Source organism: Acipenser ruthenus, chromosome 4 (assembly GCF_902713425.1).
Source record: "Acipenser ruthenus chromosome 4, fAciRut3.2 maternal haplotype, whole genome shotgun sequence".
NCBI lineage: Eukaryota > Metazoa > Chordata > Actinopteri > Acipenseriformes > Acipenseridae > Acipenser > Acipenser ruthenus.
Window position 1 is genome coordinate 38,665,576 of NC_081192.1, and position 26,849 is coordinate 38,692,424.

Genomic DNA, 26,849 nt, shown 5'->3' on the forward strand with positions numbered 1-26,849 from the left:
AATTCGCAAATCGTTGCAAAAGACCACATGTGTCTTTTTACAGCTGTGCAACCCATTAAGAGTAAACGACTGTATAAAAAATACAATTAACTAATTTACAGTTATTTTTAAAAATCTCCTTGCCCAAAAAACTGCCCTTTTGTAAGGAATATTAAACCAATGTCTACATGTATTAATAAAGTAATTAGTAGTACTGCTTTATGAAGAGCTCCATGAAAGCATACTTATTATATTGAACAATGATGTAGACATGCAGATTATATTTAGAATGTTTCATCCTTTTTATTTTCTTGCATCTATTGTTATGACGTAGTTTTCATTCCCTCTGGGTACTTCCACGGTAATACTAGCTTGCCTAAAACTCGAGCCAGACAGCTTTTTGCTTTTAACCAGTCCTCCAAATTTTCTTTCATCCAATCAATGCACTGACTTTTTTATGTAGAAGATGATGAAATGAACTCCTAGTCAAATCAAAGCAGTGTGACAACCTGACCAGGTGGGATTAGTTGTAATTACAAAAATCACCCAGCAGCACGAGCAACTCGCACTTAAGAGACAACAGGGCGAAGAGGACAGTCTGTGAGCCTGTAAGAGCTTGTCAAAATGAGCAAACACAACTGTTTTACGTTAAACCAGGTATGCAGAATTTCTCAAGCTTTGAATTACAATCATAACTTAATATAAGTTAATACACTGTTTGTAAGCATGTGTTCTTGCATTAAATAATTGCAATGTATTACAGTATTTGTTTCCAATGTATCGATTCATTATTATATCACTGGGACTCCTAATTTAGTTGTTTTCCAGTTGTAGTAGAAAAATAAAGACGGTTTTTCTAGCTTGTTCATTCCGGCAGTTTGTGATATTGTCAAAATAACCGTTTAATGAGTTTGAAGTCGTGCATTTCTTTTTTCCAGGTGTTTTTCGTCGCTTGTTTCGCTTTCGGGGCGAATGTTTGTTTGGGATATGTTTACAATCGCCACAGGAGATCCGAAGACTGGGATGAAGCCCCTCCAGACCCCGGATATCATAGTATGTCACTTGTATTTCATTCTAGATGTGGATGTTCAGTCTGCTTTTAATATTTGAATATACAGATTGACAGGATATACAGAAATACATTAGGTGCTATAACTGCCTTTTTAAAAAAGTGTGTGTGTGTGTGTATATATATATATATATATATATATATATATATATATATATATATATATATATATATAGTGAATGTATAGCGGTGTTTGGGAATTTATGTCAAATACTTAACTGTTTCATGTGTATTTACTTTTGCCTTTAAGTACACCAATAGAATATAAAGTATGCATCCACCTTCTTTATCCATACATTATTTTATTACAAGTACATGTTTTAGGTTGATATTTGAATGCAGAAACATAATATCTTTGGTATAGTGGTTTTATATTGAGATGTATGTGGTATATTAAACTATCACCTGTGAAAGTCTTTATTTAAAAAAGAAAAGAAAACAGGACTATATGATGGAAAGGAATATCATTAAAGCAAGCAGATCATGTAAACGAGTTGAGTAATGGCTTGAGAGAGAAATAGTCTTGAGTAAAGGTAGCCTTAGTCAAAATAAACCTAAGAAGACTTAAATGAGTCTTATTTTTTACTTGACAAAAAACTAGTCACTAGGTAGTGTGTTTTGGAAGGCTAATATGTATATTGGCTTGAAAGTAAACGTTTTGGTCGACTATACTAACTCCACTTAAAACATGTCAAAAGTTTATACAACATCTGTATGTCCTTCAGCTTGCATTTCAGCTACTAAATAAAGCAATGTTTTATTTGTCATATTTTATATTTTGAAGGTAACGTAAGTTTATGGATGGGTTAGAATTAAGAGACCATCTAAGAATAGTTAAGTGTGTCAAAATACCCTCAATTATACTTGGATTGTTGACATAATAAATTCATAATGAATAGTCTGTATTGTCTATTGTATTTCAGACGGTAAATGTATAGCTTTTTTTATAATGGACAAGATCATATTTACAGAAAATATTTATTAAAATCAGATGATACGTGTCTAAATAGAAATATGTGTAATATTTGCACTTGAATATTGAGTGTACATTTGAATAGATGTTCATGTTAAAACCACACTTACTGTTGTGTGCATGCATGCATGTCTACCTGTTTACAAATATGGGCAGTAAAGTTACCTGTTCACATTAATTGAACAAATATGCAAAATTATAACTGAATGGTTTAAATACAGGTTATCATAGTTCATTTTCTTCATTTGGAAACAATCTGTTGCAATTAAGTCTTGAGAGTGGATCAGTTTCAGTTAATGAGACCTTGATTGCAAACTACAGTAGAACCCCAGAGTAATGAACACCAAAGTTACGAACTGACCGGTCTACCGAACACCCCACTTTCAACCGGAAGTATGCAATCACTCAGCCGTGAGTGCAAGGCAGCAGTGTGGAGTATTGGTTAGGGCTCTGGACTCTTGACCGGAGGGTCGTGTGTTCAATCCCAGGTGGGGGACACTGCTGCTGTACCCTTGAGCAAGATACTTTACCTAGATTGCACCAGTAAAAACCCAACTCTATAAATGGGTAATTGTATGTAAAAATAATGTGTAAAAAATAATGTAATTGTATGTAAAAAATAATGTGACATCTTGTAATAATTGTAAGTCGCCCTGGATAAGGGCGTCTGCTAAGAAATAAATAATAATAATAATAGTGCAACCACATAGGTGCTCCGATAACCATCATGCTGGTCACAGAGAAAGTAAAATTACTGAACCAACAAATGTACAAGTACTGGCAATTTTACAGGAACATTTTAGTTTTAAACTAAGCCTTTTTTCCATTTATAGTACTGTTTTAAAGACTTTAGAACCATAACAACATGAGTATTGTGTTACTGTGCTGTATCTGTGTGTTATTCACCAGATTCAGGGTGTAGGTAGCAGGTGTCCACATTTAATAAAACCATTGAAAATTCAGTTTTCAGAGTTACAAACACTTCAGACTTATGACAAACCTCCATTCCCAAGGTGTTAGTAACTCTGAGGTTCTACTGTACATTGCCAAGTGCCAGGCTTTGCAGAAGGTTTTTGTAACCATGTGCATGCACCCTTCTCCAGAGAAAAAAAAAAACATCTTGGAAAGGTTAATTAGACTGGCACGTTGGCCCGCTTTCCTTTGTTTTGCAAAGATTTCCAATTATTGCTAAGTAGTTTTGATTTTAGTTTGGCCAGTCACCCAGCTGTGCCCCTAACAGATGTTAACTGTTCATACTGATCGTAGTCCTTTCAGATTCCCCCTGGATTAGCACTTCAGGATCTTGCAAAGGCAGATGCTTTGAACTACATGAAGCTGAACCGCCTGGCTGCCGCTGCGACAACTTATGCAAAACCTACAACAGCTGTTGCTCAGATTTTGATGAGCATTGTTTGAGAACAGGTATTCAGTACTTGGATTTCAGCAGTACAGTATGATGTTTTATCCCTTGTTAAGAGGCATGTAGTTTGTGTTTGTGCATGTAGTTTGTTTTCTGGAAATTGCTTAGATTTCAGAATTGCAGCTGAAAGTAGGATTGTCACCCAAGCTTATATTACCAGGACAGTCCAGGAGTTTAACGCATTATTTTTACTGTGTCCCAGCTATGCAACTGAAAGTATCAGTTGACACTGACATAATACAAATGTAATATTTCACAATATATTTTAACTTAAGACTCCCATGTCTGAACTGTTGTGTAACATATTCTTTTATAATGTTTTTTTTTTCTTCCCAAAGATCACGTGGTGAATTTTTTATATTTTTTGTATATTGTATTTCGTCCATAACTTTAAATCAACTGAAAAATAGTTTCACCAAAAAAGTATAATGGAAATGTAGTTCAGAATTAGAGGAAGGCTACAAATTGTTTTTAAAAAGTGTAAGAGGACCATGAACTGCTCCCTTTATATTGTCAAACTTAAGATGCAAGTACTTGCTTACTTGTTTTAGATGTCATTGTTACCTTTACTTAAAAAAAAAAATAAAATAAAAAATATGAATACAAATAAATAAACACATACCTAATTTTTTTTTTAGCTTGGATAGATGTTATCCTGTTAGATGCTTTTTTGTTTAATCATGCCTCATTGTTTTCAGCTAAAGGCTTTGAATGCACTAAGGATCGTTGCGGAGAGTCTCGGAATGAAGAAAACGCATGCCATTGCTCTGAAGACTGCATGGGCAAAGGAGACTGCTGTACCAATTATCACGTAGTGTGCAAAGGTCAGTTGGCACCTATGTATCCCTGATTTGAAGTTAACACAATTCAACTAATGATAAAAACGATGAAATGTATAAAATAGGAAGTTTACCTGAGACTGAAACCGTGTTTGTGTTCCTATCCTGTTAAGATGTGTGTGTTTTTTGTGAACACCTTTGCTGATCGGATAGCATCTCTTGCAGGGGACACTCATTGGGTGGAAGACGAATGTGAAGAGATAAAATCTCCAGAGTGTCCATCTGGGTAAGTTACATTCTCAGCATTAGATTGAGAAAGTACAGTAAGTGTAAAAAATAAGTGTTTGATTATTTGGAATTGTGTAAAAGAGTAAAGGGCTACACATGTAATTAATACTGTACAATATATTAGGAAGGAGGAACGAACATAATTACAAGACCTTCTGGAATTGGGAAATGGAATGCCAGCAGTCAGATGCCAGCACACAATCCGCAGCACATTTAGCTAACTGGGGACAACTCATCTTCGAGGTGATTAGACATAGTATATGATAGCATATTATTTTTTTTTATTTTTTTTTTGTCTTTCAGTTTTGTTCGCCCTCCTCTGGTGTTTATCTCTGTTGATGGGTTCCGTGCCTCCTACACAATGAAAGGAAGCAATGTCATCCCTAACATTGACAAACTACGTAAGAACTTTTAAAATGTTACTGGGTACAGAACAGCGCTACGAGGCAGCAGTGTGGAGTAGTGGTTAGGGCTCTGGACTCTTGCTCAGAGGGTTGTGGGTTCAATCCCAGGTCGGGACACTGCTGCTGTACCCTTGAGCAAGGTACTTTACCTAGATTGCTGCAGTAAAAACCCAACTGTATAAATGGGTAATTGTATGTAAAAATAATGTGATATCTTGTAACAATTGTAAGTCGTCCTGGATAAGGGTGTCTGCTAAGAAATAAATAATAATAATAATAATACAGGATTTGTCACTCGGTCTTGCATTCAACTGCTCCCAGAATGTAAAGCGTTGAACTTACAGATGGCTTTTCTCGGTTGTAGCTTGTTCAGAACTTGGTTGCCCTGGTGTGTGTGTGTTTTTTATATATATATATATATACATAATTACACATACTTAGGCTGTAAATGTACTGCCATGGTACAGAATTAAACTAACAGAACACATTGTTTAAAAGAAATAAATTTACTTGCGACTCGGATGATAAGATAAACTAGTACTGCCGTGAAAGCAAAGTAGTCTTTTTTTTCCTTCCTTCTGAGCCAGTGGTTCCCACTGTTTTTGCTGCGCCCCCTTGAGATTTTTATTTTTTTTGCTGCCACCCCCTTGTAATAAACAGTAAAATAAAATTATAATATATATATATATATATATTACAATCACTGTTCGTAATTGTATTAACACCAATACAAAAAACTAGTCACTTAAATGTTGCGCTCTCGTTCTTCATTCTACTTTTAAATGAGAAAGTAAGGACATGGGGGATTTAAAAAAGCCCATTTAATTGTTTCACAGCAAAACCCCGTAAATGAAACAGATTTTTACTATTACAGCATGTGGGTAGACTAGATGAATCGATCAATTTTTTTTTAATCAGCTGTTGTAGGTAATCTCAGTCTGCGCTGACTCAGGAGCGGTGAAGACGAACACACGCTGTCCTCCGATGCGTGTGCTGTCAGCCGACCGCTTTTTTTCACTCTGCAGCCCCGCCATGCAGCCAACCCAGAGCTACAGCGTCGGAGGACAACGTAGCTCTGGGCAGCTTACAGGCAAGCCCACAGCTGCCCGGCCTGTCTACAGGGGTCACTGGTGCATGGTGAGCCGAGGACATCCTGGCTGACCTACCAGATGCGCCACTCGGAAGCCCCACTAAAGTCAGTTTTTACCCCATGTCCCTGCCTGCTGGTCTTCTGAGGCTGGTCATCTCACCAAGCATCAGTTCAAGGGGAGCTTATATGTCAGGGATGGGCAACTCTTGCTCTAAGTTTTTTTTTTTTTTTTTTTTTTAGGTGTTTGAAGTTCTCTTGCTAAATGTGTTAGGTATCTTGACATTGATCTCTGATCAAATATGGCTGTTATATCAAGGTCATGTGATTTCTGCTGTGTAGTGACAGTACACAGAGCTATTGTCCTAATCTTTAATTTTCATTAGTTAGCTGTTTAGTAACCATAAAAAGCTTTTCACTGACACAAAAAACACACTTTCTATTTTATAGTACAGTAATTATTTCAGCAGTAACCACATGTATATTGTTTGCTTTTAGGATCCTGCGGCACTCACGCACCATACATGAGGCCAGTATACCCCACAAAAACGTTCCCCAACTTGTATACCCTTGCAACTGTAAGTATTTGTATTTTATTTTTGTATTAAAGTCGTATATGGACAGTTTGTATATATAAAGATCACTTAACCATCCTTGCAATTAAGGGATAATGGTATTGCTGTGGCACGTTACAAGGCAACAATGGAAATCCTGATAATACTGAGTAATAACAGAACAGGTATATGGGGAAAGTGAATTTTAAACCACAGGATGTTTGTGTATAGTAAGAGTTTAGAAGCTCCATACTATAATAAATGGATTTGCAATAGTTGGCTTTCTGATTTGTTTGTAAAGTCATACATCACACGTTGGGGGGAAAAAAAGCTCTTTCTTTGTTAGAGAAAAAGAATGATATAAAACCAATTTAAGTCAATATTGCATTGGTGTTTTTCATACAAAGGGACTTTATCCTGAATCGCATGGAATTGTTGGCAACTCTATGCACGACCCTGTGTTTGATGCCAACTTTAACCTTCGAGGTCGAGAGAAATTGAATCATCGCTGGTGGGGAGGTCAACCAGTAAGTGTTCTTTTCTGTAACTTGGCCCAGTGCCATGAAAAAAAAGAAAGTACTGCATCTGTGAACAATTTGTACAGATATCCTCTGACATCTGGACCTGCTTTAGTGTCTTAATGCAACTTTGTTTTATGTAGCTCAGCAAATAATGAAACCCGGCTTGGCTTGAATACATAATGAGAATTCAACTGATAACTAAAAGCTGAAAACAGTAATCAAACGTCAGCACAAAATATTGCTTTCGCTCCATATAGTCTTCACTGCATGTATGCCACAGTAGAGTAAAAAGAAAGGGTAATGGTGGGACTACAATTGATGCCAATATGTACCGTTGTACTGTATAATTTATATATATATATATATAATATATATATATATATATATATATATTAGAACTTTTGATTTGTTTTTCTGATAAAAAAAAGAAGCTATTGATTCAACATACACTTAGCTTGCTGTTTCTCATTGTATTTTAATGATCTTTTGATTCTTACCAGATCTGGATAACTGCCGAAAAGCAAGGGGTGAAGGCTGGGACTTTGTTCTGGCCATTGTAAGTTGTCATATTCAAGTGTCAGAATTTCCAGTAAAGTCAGTTAATGTAGCTGGGGGTGGGGGGCCTTCAATGTATTCTGTTGCTTTAGGCTCATTACATGTCTAGCTAAAACAGTAAGTGGTACTGAAAGATTTGTTTCATGTTTTAAAACAGAACAAACACTTTTTCAGGGGATGGCTCTTTTAAATGAATGTGTTTTCTTATGATAAAGTGAGTGCAATGGGCCTTGAGAGTTTGACGTTGCAGATTCTGATTGTGCTGACAGCAGGGGGTCCTTGCTAAGTAATGGTGAGAGTAGTTTCCTGCAGGGAAGATTATCCAAGATACCCCCTATTGGTTTGGCCAGTTCACACTAGCAACTACTGACAGGAGCCAGCTGTTCTGGGTGAACTGCAAATGGCCCACCCTTCCCAGCGAGTATTAGGATGCTGTGTTTAAAGGGGCCTACACTTTCAAAGGTGGAAAAAACACAGAATAATGTCAACAAATCTTGTGTCTTCAACTTGGGTGACTCTAACCTTTTCTTAACGATAAGGTCTGCAAGGTTCTCCTCCTTTCTTGCAGCTGTTTTAAAACTGTCATTTTTCAACTTCAAGGCTAATATAACAATATTCTTCCTGCATCCTTTTTCCCTTGCTAACTGACACTTGTCAAGCTTTTTCACTGTTTTTATAAAATGGTATTATTTTTGTCAGTTGATTTTGTCTAAGATAACATGTAATCACATTGTAAATTATATTGGTAGAAATTTTTGGTGCAGCAGTGTGGAGTAGTGGTTAGGGCTCTGGACTCTTGACCGGAGGGTCGTGGGTTCAAATCCCGGTGGGGACACTGCTGCTGTACCCTTGAGCAAGGTACTTTACCTAGATTGCTCCAGTAAAAACCCAACTGAATGTAAAAATAATGTGATATCTTGTAACAACTGTAAGTCGCCCTGGATAAGGGCGTCAGCTAAGAAATAAATAATAATAATAATAATAATAATTTACCAATGGATAAAACTAACAAATAATCTTCTAGTAACCGGTCATGTACAATTTTACATAAACTGTTTTGTATTTAATAAGATACTTTTTGATAGCTTAATTGGCTAACATTTTTAATGCTTGTCTTTCAGTGTCATTCCACTTGAGCGTAGAGTCTTGACTATGCTGCAGTGGTTTCATCTTCCTGACAGTGAAAGGTGAACTTGATATGACTGCATGTCTTCTTTTTTAAATATATTTGTGTGTAACCATTCTTTATTAAATTGCACAATGCTTTCCTGGTTCCTGTTTGCATTATACACCAAACTAAAACATTTTAGTGGCAGGAGCAACTGGTATAAAACTAGGATAATGGGTGACAGATGCTAGTGTCGCATAGAGTACACACTGTCTTTTGCAAAAAACAAATTGGAGTACGCTGTTTGGGGAAAAATCAGCCGAGTTTACACCAAAGAACCTTGGGTTTAGATCTGGAAACTGGGCAGGGTAATGGTGTGTGTGAGTCTCCACTGTACTCTTAAAACTGGTACCTGACCCCCAACAACAATACTGTGTGAGTATTTGAAAAATCAATGGTCCCGAGACCTCAGATGACCTTCCAACATCGTGCAGGCTTCTTGATTTAAGTACTTTAGAATCAGGTTTAATTGTTCTAATATAATAATCTTGGTTTGAATGAAGACCTTGACTGGAATGTCCAAGGTTGCCTAGTCCTGGTTTAGGTTTACCTATTTCTTTACATAAGGCCAGTTGTATACACATACATTAGGCATGCTGTGGTCTAAAGGTCCAGAGCTATATATGTTCCACTGTACCCTAATTACTTAATTGAAAACATCTGTTAATTTGTTTAATGATATCTGTAATACCTGGACCGAATTTTTGCACGCCTGAAATATTTCTCATGCACTGTTGAAATAAGTAGATAAAAGTACCAGCCTTCACCCCTTGCTTTGCAATAGTTATCTAGAATTTTTGATAATGGTCTCAGAGAAGGGAAATATGTTTTTTTTTTTTAACTTGGCAATGAGCAAATTATTAAAGAACACCAAAGCAGCTTGTTTCATTGTGCTATGCTGTACCCCGCACAACTTAACATAACACATAATAGGGGGCATTAAGTAAACGGATTGATGTCTTTCATTTCAGGCCCTACGTTTATGCTTTCCACTCAGAGCAGCCAGATTCTGTAGGACACAAATATGGACCTTTGAGCAATGAGGTTTGTATTAATCTTTGCTCTAACAGAAAAGAATGGGAGTCTTATTGAAACCCTGCTTTACCATGTGTGAAACACCTGCTGTGTTTCATCAGGGTCTGTACTAGATTTCCTCACTTCCAGGCAGGATAAAAAGTAATCGGTACATTAAAAATCTTAAAGGTCAACGAGGATTTAGCCAGATCCCTGTTTTTCTGTAACATTTTACCATATTTTCTTGGCTTTCTACATAAGAGCTAACATCTGTTACTTGGGGCTCCTAAAAGGTTTTCAATTATACCCCTTAAATTGCTCCGGTGAGTCATTAATGACATGGAGAGGGGGATCTTTTTTTTTTATTTAGCTCACAAGGTAACTAACCTGTCATGACATGAACAAATCAAGTTTTTATTTATTTATTTATTTATCTTATCCCCCCCCCCTCAGTTATCCAACCTATTGACATTCAAATAACCTTAACTGTTTTACATAGTGTATATAAATATTGATTGATTGATTTGATATAAAAGTCACATCAAGAATATAAGCAGTCCTGTCCTTCATTTCTTTTGTTTTATTTTCATTCTCATAATGTGGTCCATGGTTCCAACAATCTGGTATCTGATTCATTATAAGAACATAAGAACGTTTATAAACGAGAGGAGGCCATTCGACCCATCTTGCTTGTTTGGTTGTTAGTAGCTTATTGATTCCAGAATCTCATCAAGCAGCTTCTTGAAGGATCTCAGGGTGTCCGCTTCAACAACATTACTGGGGTGTTGGTTCCAGACCCACAATTATCTGAATCTCTTGGTGAAATGTGATGTTTGCATTGACATATTGTTACATTGTGGTTTATACATGGCTATGTCAATGAACTATGCTATGCCACAGGAGATGTGTTGATTTTGTTTTATATATATAAAAAAAAACCCAAAACCTTTTATGGTCAAATGTCAGGTAATTCATTAATTAATGATTTATGGTAAATTGTTTAATATAATTAAGTATTTTTCTTTGTATTGCACAGTTAAATGGTCCTCTAAAAGATATCGACCGAATCATTGGCCAGTTCATGGATGGCCTGAAACAGATGAAGCTCCATCGCTGTGTTAATTTAATGATTGTAGGAGACCACGGTAAGGACACATTTAAAAAACATCATTACTGTACTGCACAGTATTGCTTTTTGCTGATTTTTAAAGGGGAAAGATCAGCCTATCAGACCAGATTTTTGGCTGTGAGCTGTCATTTTTTGTTTCTTCTTCTCTATAGGAATGGAGGAGGCAAATTGTGACAAAACTGAATTCTTAAGTTCTTACCTGTCTAATGTCGATGATATTATTTTGGTACCTGGATCTCTTGGAAGAATTCGTTCAAGATCTCCCAACAATTCCAAATGTGAGTGAAAAAGTGGAATATGACTTTGTTTTACTATATGTCATAGTTTATAAGAGCTGCCTTTCTGGTTGGGTGCAGTAAAGTAAATGTATACCAACATACACAAAAGACCTTGAATGTTGACAATCTTTAAAAATATGTATGTTCTCCTTTTCAGATGATCCTAAAGCAGTGGTTTCAGATCTTACAGTGAGTTCAAGTTCTGATAAATTTGATTAATGATATTTACTATAGGGAAACATTTTAAATATTATGATCTGAATATTTATATAAAATATTTTATATAAATGTAAATATTCTGCTGTAGTGTTCAGTAGCATTAATTAATAACATATTAAAATAAAACTAAAGTTGAAAATTAAGAGTTTAATCACCTTATGAACATTTATTAAAAACCTGTTTAATCAAAAATCTTGATCACCTATTGTCCAGTACACTGGATTCAATGCATGTTTGAATTTGTTACATTTGCAAGGAAATAATGAAACATAAATCAGCTGTAGGTGTTTGACTATTTACTATGAAATACAGAAAGGAAGCAAGAATGAGATCATTTTATACAGCTCTACTTCTAATTTATTGTTGTGTGTTTTTTTTTTCTTTCTTTTTTAGTGTAAAAAGTCGGATCAGCACTTTAAGCCTTACATGAAGCAGCACCTCCCTAAGCGCCTGCACTATGCAAACAACCGGAGAATTGAAGACATCCATTTGCTTGTGGAGAGGAAGTGGCATGTTGCGAGGTAATATACTTTTCTTTAACCCTTTGCCCTTTTGAAGAAAAAAAATGCAATAAAACCGGGGGCTTTCCTTCAGAGGAACAAAAACCAGCTCTGCAAAGCTACATAACAGGAAAGACCCATCTTAAGTCTTTTTTGGTGGTCGGTTTACAGAGCTGTCAGATGTGGCAATTGGATGTTCATGATTGCAGCCTAGTCTGTGCTACATAGCGCAGTCAAGCTGCTGGTTCAAGATTTCAAAATGAATGAATGGTCCTTGTACTAGGATAAATAAATAAGTAAAACTCCCAAATATCACATGAAATACACAGCAACAACTGATTGTTGGGACATTTTTCTAGCAATACTCCCCAATGGAAGAATCCTAAGCAACAATATTAGAACAACTTAGATTTTATCAGCTTGCTTGTGAAAATGTATTTGAAAACGTGCAATTCAACTGTTTTAACAGTTGCAAGTTTTCAGGCTTTAAAATATTTAAGGTTGGGTGTTTTCTCATTGAAAAATTAAAGAAAAATATTGAGAGAGCAGTTTTTTTCTTCAGATTTTAATATGCGGATAATATATAATCATGGCGTCTAGCCATTTTTTTTATTTTTTGCACATATTTAACATGTTCTTAAATATGTGGACCCTAGTCTGAGACCTATTGTATAGTCCTACCACATGCAGGTTTTCTTCTGGCTTTACTGTGACTGTTAGGAAATGATTAGCAGGTAACTTCTCTTACATCACCAGAAAGATGTTGGAGAATCACGAGGAGCTATGCAGCCATTTGGAATTTCCTGGAAGGTAATGCAATGTGAAAAAAAAGTCACATTTGGTCCAGAGGTGAAGTAAACTGGTTTTGGAACTTAATATTAACAGTAGCAAGTCCTTCTGCTGATGAACGCTATTTTGGAAAGACCTAAACGTTCCCACCTGTTCATTTTATCACGTGTTTTTTGCTTTTTATAGAAAAAATATCATGACGGCTCAACATAAAACACCTAAACGGTAAACAAACAGGAGTTGGACAATACATTAGAAACACGTGTCATATGTAGCACATACTTTTACAAATGGATTGACCCTCACATGACTGATTAGTACTAATGAGATCCCTGAAGTGCATTGTATAATAGCAACAGTAAAAGCTGCTTCTCTCGGCTTCAAGTCAGTTTCTGTTACTATGGGCAAGCAGGCTACGGCTAACTTTGTAGGCGCTCTCTTGCATCTGCTTTTGTATCCCAAAACTGTTTCTTCTGAAACAGCAGTATATGCAGAGTCTCTCAAGTGCTGGTTCTGTGGCCCATTCTGGAGAACAGACTTTGCACCCCAAATGTCCCTGAAAGAGACAGTAATCATCCTTCAAAACAATTTAAACGCTTTATAAATTGCTCTTGTAAAATCAGCAGCCCACACCCTATTGGCTGTCATATGGCAGGTGGTTCTTCTGTCCAACTCTTCTATTGTTGTTATATGATGACAAATCTGAACAACAATGTAACAAAGTAGTAACTTAACAGTTCTGTTGCAATCAACGCATGGGTAGATATTTCTGTACCTTTTCTTAAATGCTTTGTTGTCGTCCCCCAGCTTTCTTGTGACGTGTAATTTTGGTTGCTGTTAAGGAGGGGGTTACATTTTTCTTTTGTAATAAAAAGGATTAATTTACAACAAATATTTTGCAAACAGTAAGCGCACCACCTGATATTTTGCATTAGAAAATCAGTGTGCATTTAAATCTGTCATGTTAAATAAACTGCTTTGCTAACTTTCTTTAGCACTGCTGTGGCCCTGCTCCGATCTGCAAATGATTTAATAGGAGAAGCAGTGCCTGTACACCTGCCCTGACTTTGTATACATGGCCTTGAGAGGAAGGACCAACTACAGTAAAATGAGCAGATAAATGAAAAAGAGGGGTAAACCAGCAGGTTAGCAGGTCAAGGCCTGTATAGAGCCATGTACAGTAGGGATCACGTCACCACAGTCTTTAGGTATGGGCATTTGGCTTTAACTGTCTAACCATTGAATTGTATTTGTATTTTAGGAAATCTGGAGAGGGAAGGAAACATCCTGGAAAATGTACTTTCTTTGGAGATCATGGTTATGACAACAAAATCAATAGTATGCAGGTAGGTTGGTTCTTGTTTTTAACCCATTTTAAAGACCAGTAACCAATAGCGTAAAACACATTCATTTAAATTATTATTATTATTATTATTATTATTATTATTATTATTTGTTTATTTAGCAGACGCCTTTATCCAAGGCGACTTAGAGACTAGGGTGTGTGAACTATGCATCAGCTGCAGAGTCACTTACAATTATGTCTCACCCGAAAGACGGAGCACAAGGAGGTTAAGTAACTTGCTCAGGGTCACACAATGAGTCCGTGGCTGAGGTGGGATTTGAACCGGGGACCTCTTGGTTACAAGCCCGTTTCTTTAACCACTGGACCACACAGCCTCCAAATTCTCAAGGGTTTCTTCAGTTTTAAAGATGGTAAATTCTAGTGGTGCAATCGTATAGGCATTTATCAACGATAATCTATATGCATTGACGTTTTATTTTTCAAAACAAAGAACATTAGTTTTTTTTAAAAAACCGAAGATCCAATAACTAAAAACACTGTTGTTCATAACAGTTAAACAAAGGCACAACTTACATTCAAATTAGAACACTTCCGATTTATAAAAACAACTGAAGAGAATATGCGTGAGTCTGTATCAGTGTCCCTTTAACATTGCAATAATAAAAAAAATACTATTTTAACAGAAGTAATTTCTATCTGAACTATGATTGTTCATTACTGTTAACATTTTGTCCAAATTCAAAGCATTTGAATTAATCTCACCAATCCTGACTAATTTAACTATCATACTAAATTCAGCTTCTTTTTATATAATATTGCCATATAACCCAAACACAACCTGCTTTGAAACAAAATAAGGTAACCGGTAGATTTGATATTTGAAAACAAAAAAATATTATTATTATTTATTTCTTAGCAGACGCCCTTATCCAGGGCGACTTACAATTGTTACAAGATACCACATTATTTTTACATACAATTACCCATTTATACAGTTGGGTTTTTTTTTTACTGGAGCAATCTAGGTAAAGTACCTTTCTCAAGGTGTCTCCCACTGGGGATTGAACCCACGACCCTCCAGTCAAGAGTCCAGAGCCCTAACCACTACTCCACACTGCTGCCTAATAAATAAACATATTCGATTGTAGAGGCCTAAAGTGTGTATCCTAGCAACGCACTAATCTACTGTACTAGCACTAAAAGAAGCGCACTCACACCCACAAGGTTTTAATGCAAACCGGCAATAGGATACTCCAAACTGGCTTCTTTGATGCATCGATTCACCAATATGTAATTGAAGCTTGGGAAATTTAAGGACAGATGATCAATAATCGATGCATCGATTAATTGTTGCACCCCTAGTAAATTCCTTAGGTAATTAAACATTTCTACCACAAACAGATGAGTTTACATTTCAAACTATGGCAGCCTAGAAGTCCCAAAATGCAACCATCTGTCTCAACCAGTGGAACCAATAGGGGGTTGAAATAGAAGTTTCATTTTTTTTTATTTATTTTTTTTAGCCAAACTGATTTCAAACGGAGCATTTTGTTTTACAGACCATCTTTCTAGGATATGGACCAACCTTTAAATACAAGACAAAAGTTCCAGCATTTGAAAACATTGAACTCTACAATGTCATGTGTGGTAAGATTTGGATATTTGTGTACAGAAATATGAATAAGCCATGGCAGGCATGGGGCTTTGTGGCATTTCATATGGTTGGGTCTTTTAAATTCATTAATAGCTGTTTGTTCAACCAACATTTACAGCAACTATGATGGTGTGTGCCTTTGTTATATTTCTGTATTTCAATGTAAGTGAAACATCCGATCAGCCACTGTTTAGATCAATTGAATTGACCCTGGTGAGCTTTGTGTCTGGTTAGTAAGAATATTTATGGGACAGCCAAGCTGCTGGTCCCCATGCTTATGTTTGAGTCTTTTAAGAAAGTAGGATACTCAGTTTTCACATGGACCTAGACCTTGGAGTCAGTCACTCCAGTGAATCTCATAACTGCTGAATTCAAAGGTCTGTAAGCATTCACTATATGATTCCTTAAATGATACATACCGATAGATTTGCCATGATATTTTGTATTCCAGACCTTTTGGGACTGAAACCTGCTCCTAACAATGGGACCCATGGGAGTCTGAATCACCTCTTGAAAAACCCCCCGTTTAAACCAAGCATGCCAGATGAAGTAGCCAAACCATTGCATCCTGTACCTGCTTCTGCTATCGTCGATGAATTGGGCTGTACTTGCGATGAGAAGGTGAGTGACATTTTTAGTCATTTTGAATACACTGATGAATGGCACCATTCACAAGCTATTATATTACTTCTAAACCATTTGCTTCACAAGTGTGACCACAGACAGGGTCTTGATTTCACAGAATTTGTAATTAAAAAAAAAAGTTGGTTCTGTTCGGTAAGAGAAATTTGCTAAAGCCATTTACATCTTTTATTAACGTGCATATATTTTTAAATCCTCTTGTCTTGTAGAATAAAGGAGATGAACTGAACCAGCGCCTGGCCAACAAGGGAACGGATGGTAACTAACTACTCTCTCCGCTGTCTTATTCACCTCATGTTACATACACCCCCAACATTATTGTTTTAACATGTTTAAGGACCTCAAACTAAAAAACCTAGTCAGCAAAAAGTAATTGATAAACTGGAAACTCAGTTTATCAATTATAGCTACAATATTTTGGCTTCCGCCTTCTTCAGATAGCGTGGAGGAAATAGCAAGGTAGACTGGTCATTGTTTAAGTTTGAAAGTTCCACAGTGACTTAGACGAATGATCTAAAAACACTTATAATATTCTCTCAATCTCTGTCTATCTAAAATATATATATATAGGGCTATCAATTAATCACAGGCAACTTCTGCGATTTAACGCATTAATTTTTTTAAAGAGAAATTTTTTTAACACGCGTTAAATATTTTTTAACTTTCTGATGGTTCATTGGATAGAAAGAGGGTTGCTTGTCAATGTGACTTGCAACATCACAGAAGTGCATTTAGTCTGCTGTACCACCTGCGTGCTGCTAAACATGCTTTCACTTCTGAAAATACACATTCTAGTAGTTCTTCTGCTACAGACAACAACAATACAACCACAAATGAACCCGTCGGTTTCGACAGAGAACTCTTTTAGAAATTCAGGATCGCTGCAAACCCATGAATACTTTAAGTATAACCAGTGCTGTTGGATAGCTACCGACTGTAGACGCTGTAGACTGTTAACATTGTAGCTTTGTTCTATTTCAATAACCATATTTATTTTAAACAATATTATTTACAATTATGGTGGATATAACTGTTACTCAGTGAATATTTTGATTTATTTACACAATTTCAAGTTATTAATAAAAGAGAATTTAAAATTATTCTTTTTTTTAAACCGCAATGAAAAACATCAGTTTGAGTAAAGGAAACTGATATTTTTAAATGCAGTAAATTGAGTAATAAACTGACTCCATTTTGATTGGTTCAAACAATTTAACAAATGCTGGATTGTAAATAAATATAAAACACAATCGAGGGACCAACAAAGAGGATCCAGAATCCAGAAATTATTTATTATTTGTTTATTTAGCAGACGCCTTTATCCAAGGCGACTTACAGAGACTAGGGTGTGTGAACTATGCATCAGCTGCAGAGTCACTTACAATTACGTCTCACCCGAAAGACGGAGCACAAGGAGGTTAAGTGACTTGCTCAGGGTCACACAATGGAGTCAGTGGCTGAGGTGGGATTTGAACCGGGGACCTCCTGGTTCCAAGCCCCTTTCTTTAACCACTGGACCACACAGTCTCCCTTAAATAGGAAATCTTGTAAATGTTGCATTTTATAAAGAATATTATGAAATAGATTTCCCACCTAATTCACCGATGGATGAAAATAAAACCACATTAAACCTGTTAAATTATAACCTGTATAAATTGTGAAAAAGGAGCATTGTAGGTTTCATGAGCACAAGCACATTTTTATGGAGATCTACCTCTGCCTCTTGACTCATTTTGTAGTGCCCTGTTGGTTTATGGTCATGCATTATGAAAAATAAAAATAAAAACAGTCCACCAAAGATATATTTAAAGCTGGCATACTGCCTAAATGAAGGTCAGGGTCATAATAATAATGATTGAATGCAAATACACAGGTGTGCTTCATGTCTTTCTTGCTTAACCGTCTCAACAAGTTATCACAGAAATAAATCTATTGTTTGGGGTTATTTTTTATTTTGTATTGGATCTTTTCTTTTATTCACCATAAAGGATTTCCTTAAGTTTTATTTTCTTTTTTAGATAGCAAACATCTGCTCTATGGTAGGCCTGCAGTACTTTTCCGCACAAAATACAGCATTCTGCATCATAGCGACTTTATAAGTGGTTACAGTGATGCCTTATCAATGCCTCTTTGGACATCATACACAGTTACTAAACAGGTATGTATCAGTTCTATGTGGAATAAAATATCTTACCATTATGAAACAGCTCTGTGAAAGCTGTATTATATTTATGGTGTGTACAGTGCCTTCCATAAGTATTGGAACAGTGAAGTCAAAATTGCTGTTTTTGTTGTACACTCAAGCAATATGAAAATACGAATAAAAGATTAGTATGAGGCAACAGTACAGAATGTCACCTTTTATTTCTGGTGGTTTCAAGACATACATGTTTTACCAACTAGGAATAACAGCACATTTGGAGTTCCATCCCCCCATTTTATGTGAGCATAAGTATTGGGACAATTCAACAAAGCAAATATAAGAAGTATAAAAGCTAGTATTTAGTCGCAGATCCCTTGCATGCAATAACAGCAGTGAGTCTGCGACCCATTGACATCACCAAACTCTTGGTATCAACCTTTGAGATGCTTTGCCAAGCCTTTACTGCAGCCATTTTCAGCTGTTGCTTGTTTTGGGGAGTTTCTGACTTCAGTCTCCTCTTCAGCAAGTGAAATGCATGTTCAGTCAGATTTAAATCAGGAGATTGACTTGGCCAGTCTAAAACTTTCCACTTTTTTTCCCCTGATGAACTCCTTGGTTGTGTTGGCAGTGTGTTTTGGGTCTTTGTCCTGTTGCATTGTGAAGTGCCGCCCAATGAGTCTGGTGGCATTTTCTTGTACATTGGTAGCCAAGATGCTTCTGTACACTTCTGAAGTCATTCTGCTGCTGCCATCGTTCGTTACATCATCAATAAAGATGAGTGAGCCCGTTCCAGAGGCAGCCATGCATGCCCATGCCATGACACTACCTCCACCATGCTTCACAGATGAGGTGGTATGCTTTGGATCATCTGCAGTTCCTTTTTTTCTCCACACTTTTGCCATCCTATCACTTTGATAAAGGTTAATCTTCATCTCATCTGGCCATAAAACTCTGTTCCAAAAATCTACTGGCTCATCTCTGTACTTTGTAGCAAATTCTAATCTGGCCTTACTGTTTTTGGTGCTGATCAGAGGTTTGCATCTTGCAGTGTAGCCTTTGTAATTCTGCTGCCGAAGTCTTCTGCGAACAGTAGATTGTGACACTTTCACCCCAGCATTCTGGAGGTTGTTGGTGATTTCACTGACACTTATTTTAGGGTTGTTTTTCACAGCTGTGGTCATCAACTGCTGTTCTCCTTGGCCGACCTGGTCGTTGCCCATTGCTGAAGACACCAGTGGTTTCTTTCTTTTTCAGGACATTCCAAACTGTTGATTTGGCTATGCCCAACTTTTGTGCTATGGTTCTAATTGAGTTCCTCTTTTCTTTTAGCATCCAAATCGCTTGCTTTTCTTTCATAGGCAGCTCCCTAGTCTTCATATTGGATTATGCCTACTGACACCAAACGCAGACTCCAAAAGCAAAAGATAGAACTGAGACTACACATTCATAGCTCTTATGTGTGAACAATCAATGCAACAGGAAACGCCTGATCAATTAGAAACGCCTGTGAGCCAAATGTTCCAATACTTAAGCTCACATTAAATGGGGGGGATGGAAAAGTGCTGTTGTTCTTAGTTGGTAAAACATATATGTGTTGAAACAGCCAGAAATAAAAGGTGACATTCTGTACTTTTGCCTCATTCATTTTTTAATCGTATTTTCATATTGCTTGAGTGTACAGCAACAATAGCAATTTTGACTTCACTGTCACAATACTTATGGAGGGCACTGTATGTATTCCTTCTCAAACCAAACATTTCCACATTACATTTTATAAAGTATTACAATTGTCAAAAATATATGTGTTTTACCTTTCCAACTAAATGCTTATGCCTCTAATATATCTGGGCAACTGTGCATGCTTGTATTAAAGTTTAGTACTGTATATATTGTATATAACCCATGTGTGATGTCTGACTTTGAACACTTGTTTCAGGACTCTGTTAAATTAGGATTTAACTGGGTAGCACAATTTTTAGCTTTACATTCACAAGTACAGGCAAGTTTAAAATCTTCTATTGCTTCCCATCTACCCAAGTTGACTGCCATATGGCAACCCAGTGCAGATTGCAGGTGGTGGTGAGTTTGCCGGACTGCTGTGGTTGTTTTTGAGGTAGAATACAGAAGCATAACATTTGTTTTGAGGAGTCCAATGCATTAATTTGCTACTCAAGTCCATTAATAGGCTATACTAAATGTAGGCAGCAGTTGCACAGATTTGATGAAGCTGTCATTATTTTATGGCATCCCATTACATAAGGATCTGCATTTATTTAGCCTCTATTTTGTTAATTCTAGTAACACATTCTCAAGCCTATACACATGGCATGGGATTCAACTGTATGTTTTGTATACCAATTCACTAGATGTGAAAGTTTGTTAGTGTTTTGTTTTTTTTGTCATACAGTTGTCACTTTTTATTTTACCAAAACTCTTGATTTACCAGCACAAATTGTGCATCAACAGCAGAGTTTGGACAAATAAGTGTCTGCTGTATTCTAGAAGATAATGCTGCCACCTTCAGGACATCACTGCATTGGAAATTAGATTGTTGGTATAATAGGCATTATTCTTCCGTGGTAATTTTTCTTTTTCTGATGCTATCATTCAAAAATTATTTTGGCATCTGCTATTTCAATTCAGTGTGGTAAAAATTGTTTTTTATGGATGTGTACAGGGTACTAGCTGACATCAGTGCAAAATCTGTTGACAGCTTGGCAGAGAGGATGGGTTTTCTGCTAATGATTTCTTTAAAGAGTCTCTATGCTGCTCGATATAAAGGGCGGTATATAAATAAATATTGTGTAAGGTAAGGCATACTGAGATTAACAAAGATTATTCCCGCACCCTGTTAAACTTATCACACCGTATTTATTCAGGCTGATGTTTCCCATATTCCCGACTCGCTGAGCAGCTGCGTGAGGCCTGACATTCGTGTGCCTCCTGCCAACAGTCAAACCTGCTCTGCCTACAAAGCAGACAAGCAGATGTCCTATGGGTATCTGTACCCTCCACGTAAGTTGTGGTTCACCTAATCTATTCATGTATTTCTAGTAAATTGACAATGATTTTTTGTTATTTTATAAAAAATAAAATAACGAGCTTGCCAGCTCTATGTAGAAAAAAAAAAAGCTGGATAATAAAATATTATTTTTAGGCTGTTCTGCAAGTACTTTTAAATTGTACAAATTAAGTACTTTTGTTACTATACACATTTGTATTTCTGTCACTTTTAATGCCTTAATATACTGCCCAAAGCGTTTCTGAAAGTCGTGAAAATATAAAGTTGTGGTGTTGGTGACATCGGTGGATTTGCACATTTCATATGGGATGCTTCAATATGGCAAGGTTGCTTTTCTATGTAAAATGTAATACATGTACTGATGTCTAAACACTCATTTAGTACATGGATCCTAACGTTTTTGTCACGCATACTTTTTTTTTATTTTTATTGTATTAGTTTTCTTTTTAACTGATTCTTCAAAATACAATTTTTACAAGGGGCACACTAGTTTATTATTATTATTATTATTATTATTATTATTATAGAGTTGTGCCATTTAACCTCAATCCTGACCTGACGAAGGCAGAGAAACTGGAAACTGTACCAAATCATTGTAAACCATGTGGTGGTTCTGTAAAGTGCACTACTTAACAAAAGTAGTCACTGAGGACTGACCTAAAACCATCTAACTTATTTCACTTGTCACCTAGAAGTGATTTAAATTACGGGGGTGGTAGCGGTGAGCTGAGCTAAACAAAAAACAGTTGGACACGATTAAATTAGGGAGAAAACGAAAAACAAAAAGAAAATTGGCAACTACTAAATTTAAAAAAGAATAAGTAAAAAATGTATAGGTCTGCATCCAGAACTCTATTGAAATTAGGTTAGCTTACAAGGTTCTAAAGTGGATCAAAATTACCAGAACAAATAATGTGTTTCTTTGCAGAACTGGCCTCTTCCTCTGAAGCTAGATATGATGCTTTCCTCATAACAAATGCTGTTCCAATGTATCCTGCCTTTAAGAGTAAGTAACGTTTATAGTAAATAAAAATCAGATGGATGTAGTTCTGCATAATGTGGCATTTTTGTTTAAAATTGATAATCCTAAAGTTAAGCCGTCCGTTGGGGTGGGTTATAAACGTCCTTGACAGATTGAAACAATATATAAACTAGAACCAGGCAACAATCTGAAGCTCTAAATCTCAATACCCTACTAATCAACGTGCCATCATATCTGACAAACTGAACAAAGCAGCCATGAAGTGTGTGTTAATTGTGGATGGTTTTTTTTTTTGTATTGTTTATTTGCATCTGGACATAGAGGAATGATTTGCTTTTATGATGGTAGTAAAGATCCGTACAAAGAGCTAAACAATGGAAAAGCACTGACAGCCTACAGGGTTATTTCCAAAAACTCAACACAGCAGGATGTTTGTTGAATGATTTAAGCCCATGAAATGGGACAGTGTTTTAGTGGTGCCGTTGAACTTAGAGTTGCTGGTACCAATTATCCCTTGCATTTTAAATTTGATTCATTGTGTTCCTGAGAGGGATCAATAAAAAATATTCTAACTGGGAAGAGCTGTTAATGATTTAAATGCGAGTACATGTTTGTTTGTTTTTTAAATGAATGCACATTTTGGAAGAAAAGGATTTCAAAACCAGAACATTAATTGAATTTACCATTGCCAACAATGCTTTTTACCTCTTATTAACATGGTCCTCCTTTTATTGTGATGAAAATATTCTGCTTCATATTTTATTATTAATATATTGTTTACATGGAGCTGCTTTGTGTGTGTGCTTTGAGAATCTTAAGTGTCAGCAATAAACAGCCTTCCTCAAAACAAACAAAATACAACTGATGGAAACTTGGATATCAGGAAACTGCAGGCATACAAGGATTCTGTTTTTGCGTCATTTATGTTCAACCAATTTAAAATGGTTAAACCTTTTTTTTTTTTAAATGAAATTTAATGTTTTCAAAATTTTGCTTTCCATTACTTTTGGTATAATATGCCTTGACCTTGAAAGGTCCCTGTGACCTGGTAAAGATTCCGATGCTTGTGTATTTCCTTCCCTGCAGAAGTGTGGAACTACTTCCAGAGGGTTCTTGTGAAGAGATATGCAACAGAACGCAATGGGGTCAATGTTATAAGTGGTCCAATCTTTGATTATGACTATGATAGTCTTTATGATACGGCTGACAAAATTAAACAGTAAGTCCTTCTTTTTATTGAATGGTTTATGGAATACATTATTGCACTTTAAAAAAACATTTGCTTAATTCTTTTGTACTTTTGATTACATTATTATAAGTCGCCCTTATCCAGGGCGACTTATAATTGTTACAAAGTATCACATTACAAGGTATCCTCTAAGATATCACATTACAGAAAATCACATTACAGATAAGAGCAGTTATAAAGTTCAGTAAAATCAGTAGCAGATAAGTCAAATAAGAGCAAAATAAAGAATACAGTAAATAACTACATTCAAGAGCAAGTTCGACTAAAAGCAGTTCACTTATAATAAAAAGAATTGCTTATATGAGTAAATGGATGAGAATGATTTCAAATAAGAGCAATTGCAAAAATGTAAATACAGATACCTAGAAGAGTAAAATCAGGTATAAGATACAGGAAGTAGTTATAGTTAAGAGCAGTAGTAGAGTACGGCAAGGTATGTACAAGCTGATACAAGTACAATTGGGTGCCATATAGTCAAGAGTTGTGAGGTTTACAGATGCTGTCTGAACAGGTGTGTCTTGAGGAGGTGCCGGAAGGTGGTCAGGGACTGAGCAGTCCTGATATCCATGGTTAGGTCGTTCCACCACTGAGGGGCATGGGTGGAGAAGGAGTGGGCTCTGGAAGCATGGGAGCGGGGGGGGGGGGGCAGGGTACAGCTAATCTGCCTGGGGTGTAGGAGCAGAGGGGGTGTAGGGAGACATAATAGTCTGGAGAAAGGAGGAAGTAGAAAGAGCAAGACAGCAATAGACGAGTACAGGAGTTCCCAATTGTGTAAGAGCAGTGATAGGGAGCCAGTGCAGAGAGCGGTGTAGCGTGGGAGAAACGAGGAAGGGAAAAGACAAGGCGAGGAGCAGAGTTTTGGATGAGCTGGAGAGGACGGAGAGCAGAGGCAGGGAGGCCGGCCAGGAGGGAGTTGCAGAAGTCAAGGCGGGACAGTACCAGGGCCTGAATTAGGAGCTGTGTGGAGTAGTCTGTGAGGAAGGGGCGAATTCTGCATATGTTGCTGAGGAAGAAGCGACAGGAGCATGCCAGGGTAGAGATATGCTTAGAGTAGGGAGGGGTCGAGGGTGACACGAAGGTTCTTGGTGGATGAGGAGGGAGAGAGGGTTGTGGATTCAAGATGAATCCACCACCATGTACTGTGATTCTTGAAATGTGTTTTTTGTTTACGACTGTTAGTCGCCCTGGGTAAGGGTGTCTGCTAAGAAATAAATAATAATAATAGGGACGGAGAGATCAGCTGTGGGGGAGGAAGGGGGGGGGAGGGAGTCTGATTTGCAGAGACTGAGTTTAAGATGATGCGAGTGCATCCATGAGAAATACGGGAGGAAATGTTGGAGCCGGGGTTTTGTAATGCGATACTTTGTACTGTGGTATTTTGTAACAGTTGTAAGTTGCCCTGGATAAGGGTGTCTGCTAAGAAATAAATAATAGTAATAGCATACCAAGCACCTGTTTTACTATCAATCTGTTCTGTTCTTTTAATTCAAAACTGAATTGTACTGTTTTTTTTCTTTTCTAGGTATGTTGGTGGATCCGTTCCAGTGCCAACACACTACTACAGTATTATAACCAGCTGTCTGGACTATACTCAGGCAACAGATAAATGTGACGGTCCCCTGAGCGTGTTCTCTTTCATTCTTCCTCACAGAGCTGATAACGATGAAAGCTGTAATGTAAGTTGTGTTTTAGTTTCTGTTTATAGAAATATGAGCAGGAAGTTTTTGATTTAAGATCCAGTGTCTCTCTTTTTTTTCACTATACTTGTGCAACAAGGACACACGTGTATTATTTTTTTTAATAGTTTTGTAACAAAATAGTAATAAAGAATATAAACAAACGTGTTGCTTTAAACCTCATAAATATATAAACAAATTTCAGTTTGGAAAATGCCCTAGACATGCTTTCTTTCGTTAAAACTTTGACTATGACCCAGTGAGTAGTAAATAATGATGTGCTTCTAGCAAACTTACTACAGTTCAAGTTCTCCCTGCTTCATTAATGCAAAAAGCACCATAAGAAGACTTTGTTTTTTAAGGTTAACTCTTTTTTTATTATGTTTGTTTTTTTTTCTTCTTTTTAAACAAATCTAGAGTTCAGAGGAAGAATCAAAGTGGGTTGAAGACCTCATCAAGATGCATACAGCACGAGTGCGGGACATTGAAATTTTGACCGGGTTGGATTTCTACCGCAGGACCAGCAGAAGTTACATAGAGATTCTTTCTTTAAAGACTTACTTGCATACCTACGAGAGTGAGATATAGCCTGCTAACTGTAATCGGTACATCTTTGACGCACAGGTGTATATTTTCATACTGTTTTGTATTTATTATTTCTAAATCCTGAACTATTTTTAAAGGCTGTTTTTAAGTATTCTAATCCTTTGTAACAAATCCACTTTTTTCAGCAAACAAGCATGTGTCCTTTTTTTTTAGATTTATTTTTATTTGTTATTAGTGTCTAACTTTTAATTAGATTTATTTAGTGTCTTTGTTAAAAATGTCTATAATACTGTGGCCTTTTAAGCCCAAATTTGAGTGGTGCTGCAAGATTGGGACTTTGTAATCTAAATCTTGTTCTGTATACAACAATGAATTTAATTGTAATATTTCATTTATACTTGTATTATTAACTGTGTGATTTGACTTATTTATGCCTTATAGACCAATTCAATCTCAAATATAATAAACAATGTTTTATGCGTTTACTATCATTTTTTTATGCATTTAGTCACCTAGCCAATATGAGTTAAAAATGTCTAAAAGATGTTGGGTTCCTGGGGCTTCAACTGCCTTAGAGTGGTTTTCTAGTTCGGTAAACAAAAAACAAAAAATACAGACATAAAAAATACCTAATTTCCTTGCGCAATGTCATTTACCAACAAAGCAGCGCATACATTTTCTCATTATGACCTAAAAGAAATAGTATCTTCATTACATCAAATAAATAATCCTCTGTATCACGAGCAGGGAGGGGTAGACGTGTGATTTGTTTTTTCAGACTCCTGCCACAATTCAAACACTTTGTGCTATTGCCCAAGTAAAGAAACTGCACAAGCAACACAAGTGGCACTTTGACTGTGTTCTAGGATAATCTTATCAACTTCTGCATCCAGTTTCTTTCAT

The 26,849-nt window shown here is 36.5% G+C and overlaps 1 protein-coding gene across 4 annotated transcripts; it reads left to right on the plus strand.

Annotated features, from left to right (window-relative positions):
- Window positions 1-432: 432 nt before the first annotated feature.
- On the plus strand, window positions 433-26,437 carry LOC117400451 (ectonucleotide pyrophosphatase/phosphodiesterase family member 2-like). Of its 4 annotated transcripts, XM_059022348.1 has the most exons (27): window positions 433-636; window positions 918-1,032; window positions 3,288-3,443; window positions 4,140-4,265; window positions 4,446-4,506; window positions 4,812-4,909; window positions 6,498-6,577; window positions 6,961-7,080; window positions 7,575-7,630; window positions 8,751-8,816; window positions 9,769-9,841; window positions 10,848-10,956; window positions 11,093-11,218; window positions 11,376-11,407; window positions 11,831-11,958; window positions 12,694-12,747; window positions 12,913-12,951; window positions 13,988-14,072; window positions 15,592-15,679; window positions 16,138-16,307; window positions 16,538-16,586; window positions 18,347-18,486; window positions 21,351-21,486; window positions 22,422-22,499; window positions 23,562-23,694; window positions 25,247-25,400; window positions 25,818-26,437. In XM_059022348.1, exons 1-27 carry the CDS (start codon window positions 604-606, stop codon window positions 25,986-25,988), a joined length of 2,676 nt encoding a protein of 891 aa, XP_058878331.1. In that variant the 5' UTR covers window positions 433-603; the 3' UTR covers window positions 25,989-26,437. The 4 variants fall into 4 exon arrangements, with proteins under 4 accessions (XP_058878331.1, XP_058878332.1, XP_058878333.1 ...); XM_059022349.1 differs by lacking the exon at window positions 12,913-12,951 and having other exon boundaries at window positions 435-636; XM_059022350.1 differs by lacking the exon at window positions 12,694-12,747 and having other exon boundaries at window positions 435-636.
- Window positions 26,438-26,849: the final 412 nt, after the last annotated feature.

What these genes read in the sequence shown, in the direction of transcription:
- LOC117400451 (XM_059022348.1), top strand. Translation starts at nt 604, where the DNA reads ATGAGCAAACACAACTGTTTTACGTTAAACCAG. An exon ending in ACAAAATCAATAGTATGCAG is followed by an intron (nt 14,073 to 15,591) that starts GTAGGTTGGTTC and finishes TTTGTTTTACAG; the next exon opens with ACCATCTTTCTAGGATATGG. An exon ending in AATGTATCCTGCCTTTAAGA is followed by an intron (nt 22,500 to 23,561) that starts GTAAGTAACGTT and finishes CCTTCCCTGCAG; the next exon opens with AAGTGTGGAACTACTTCCAG.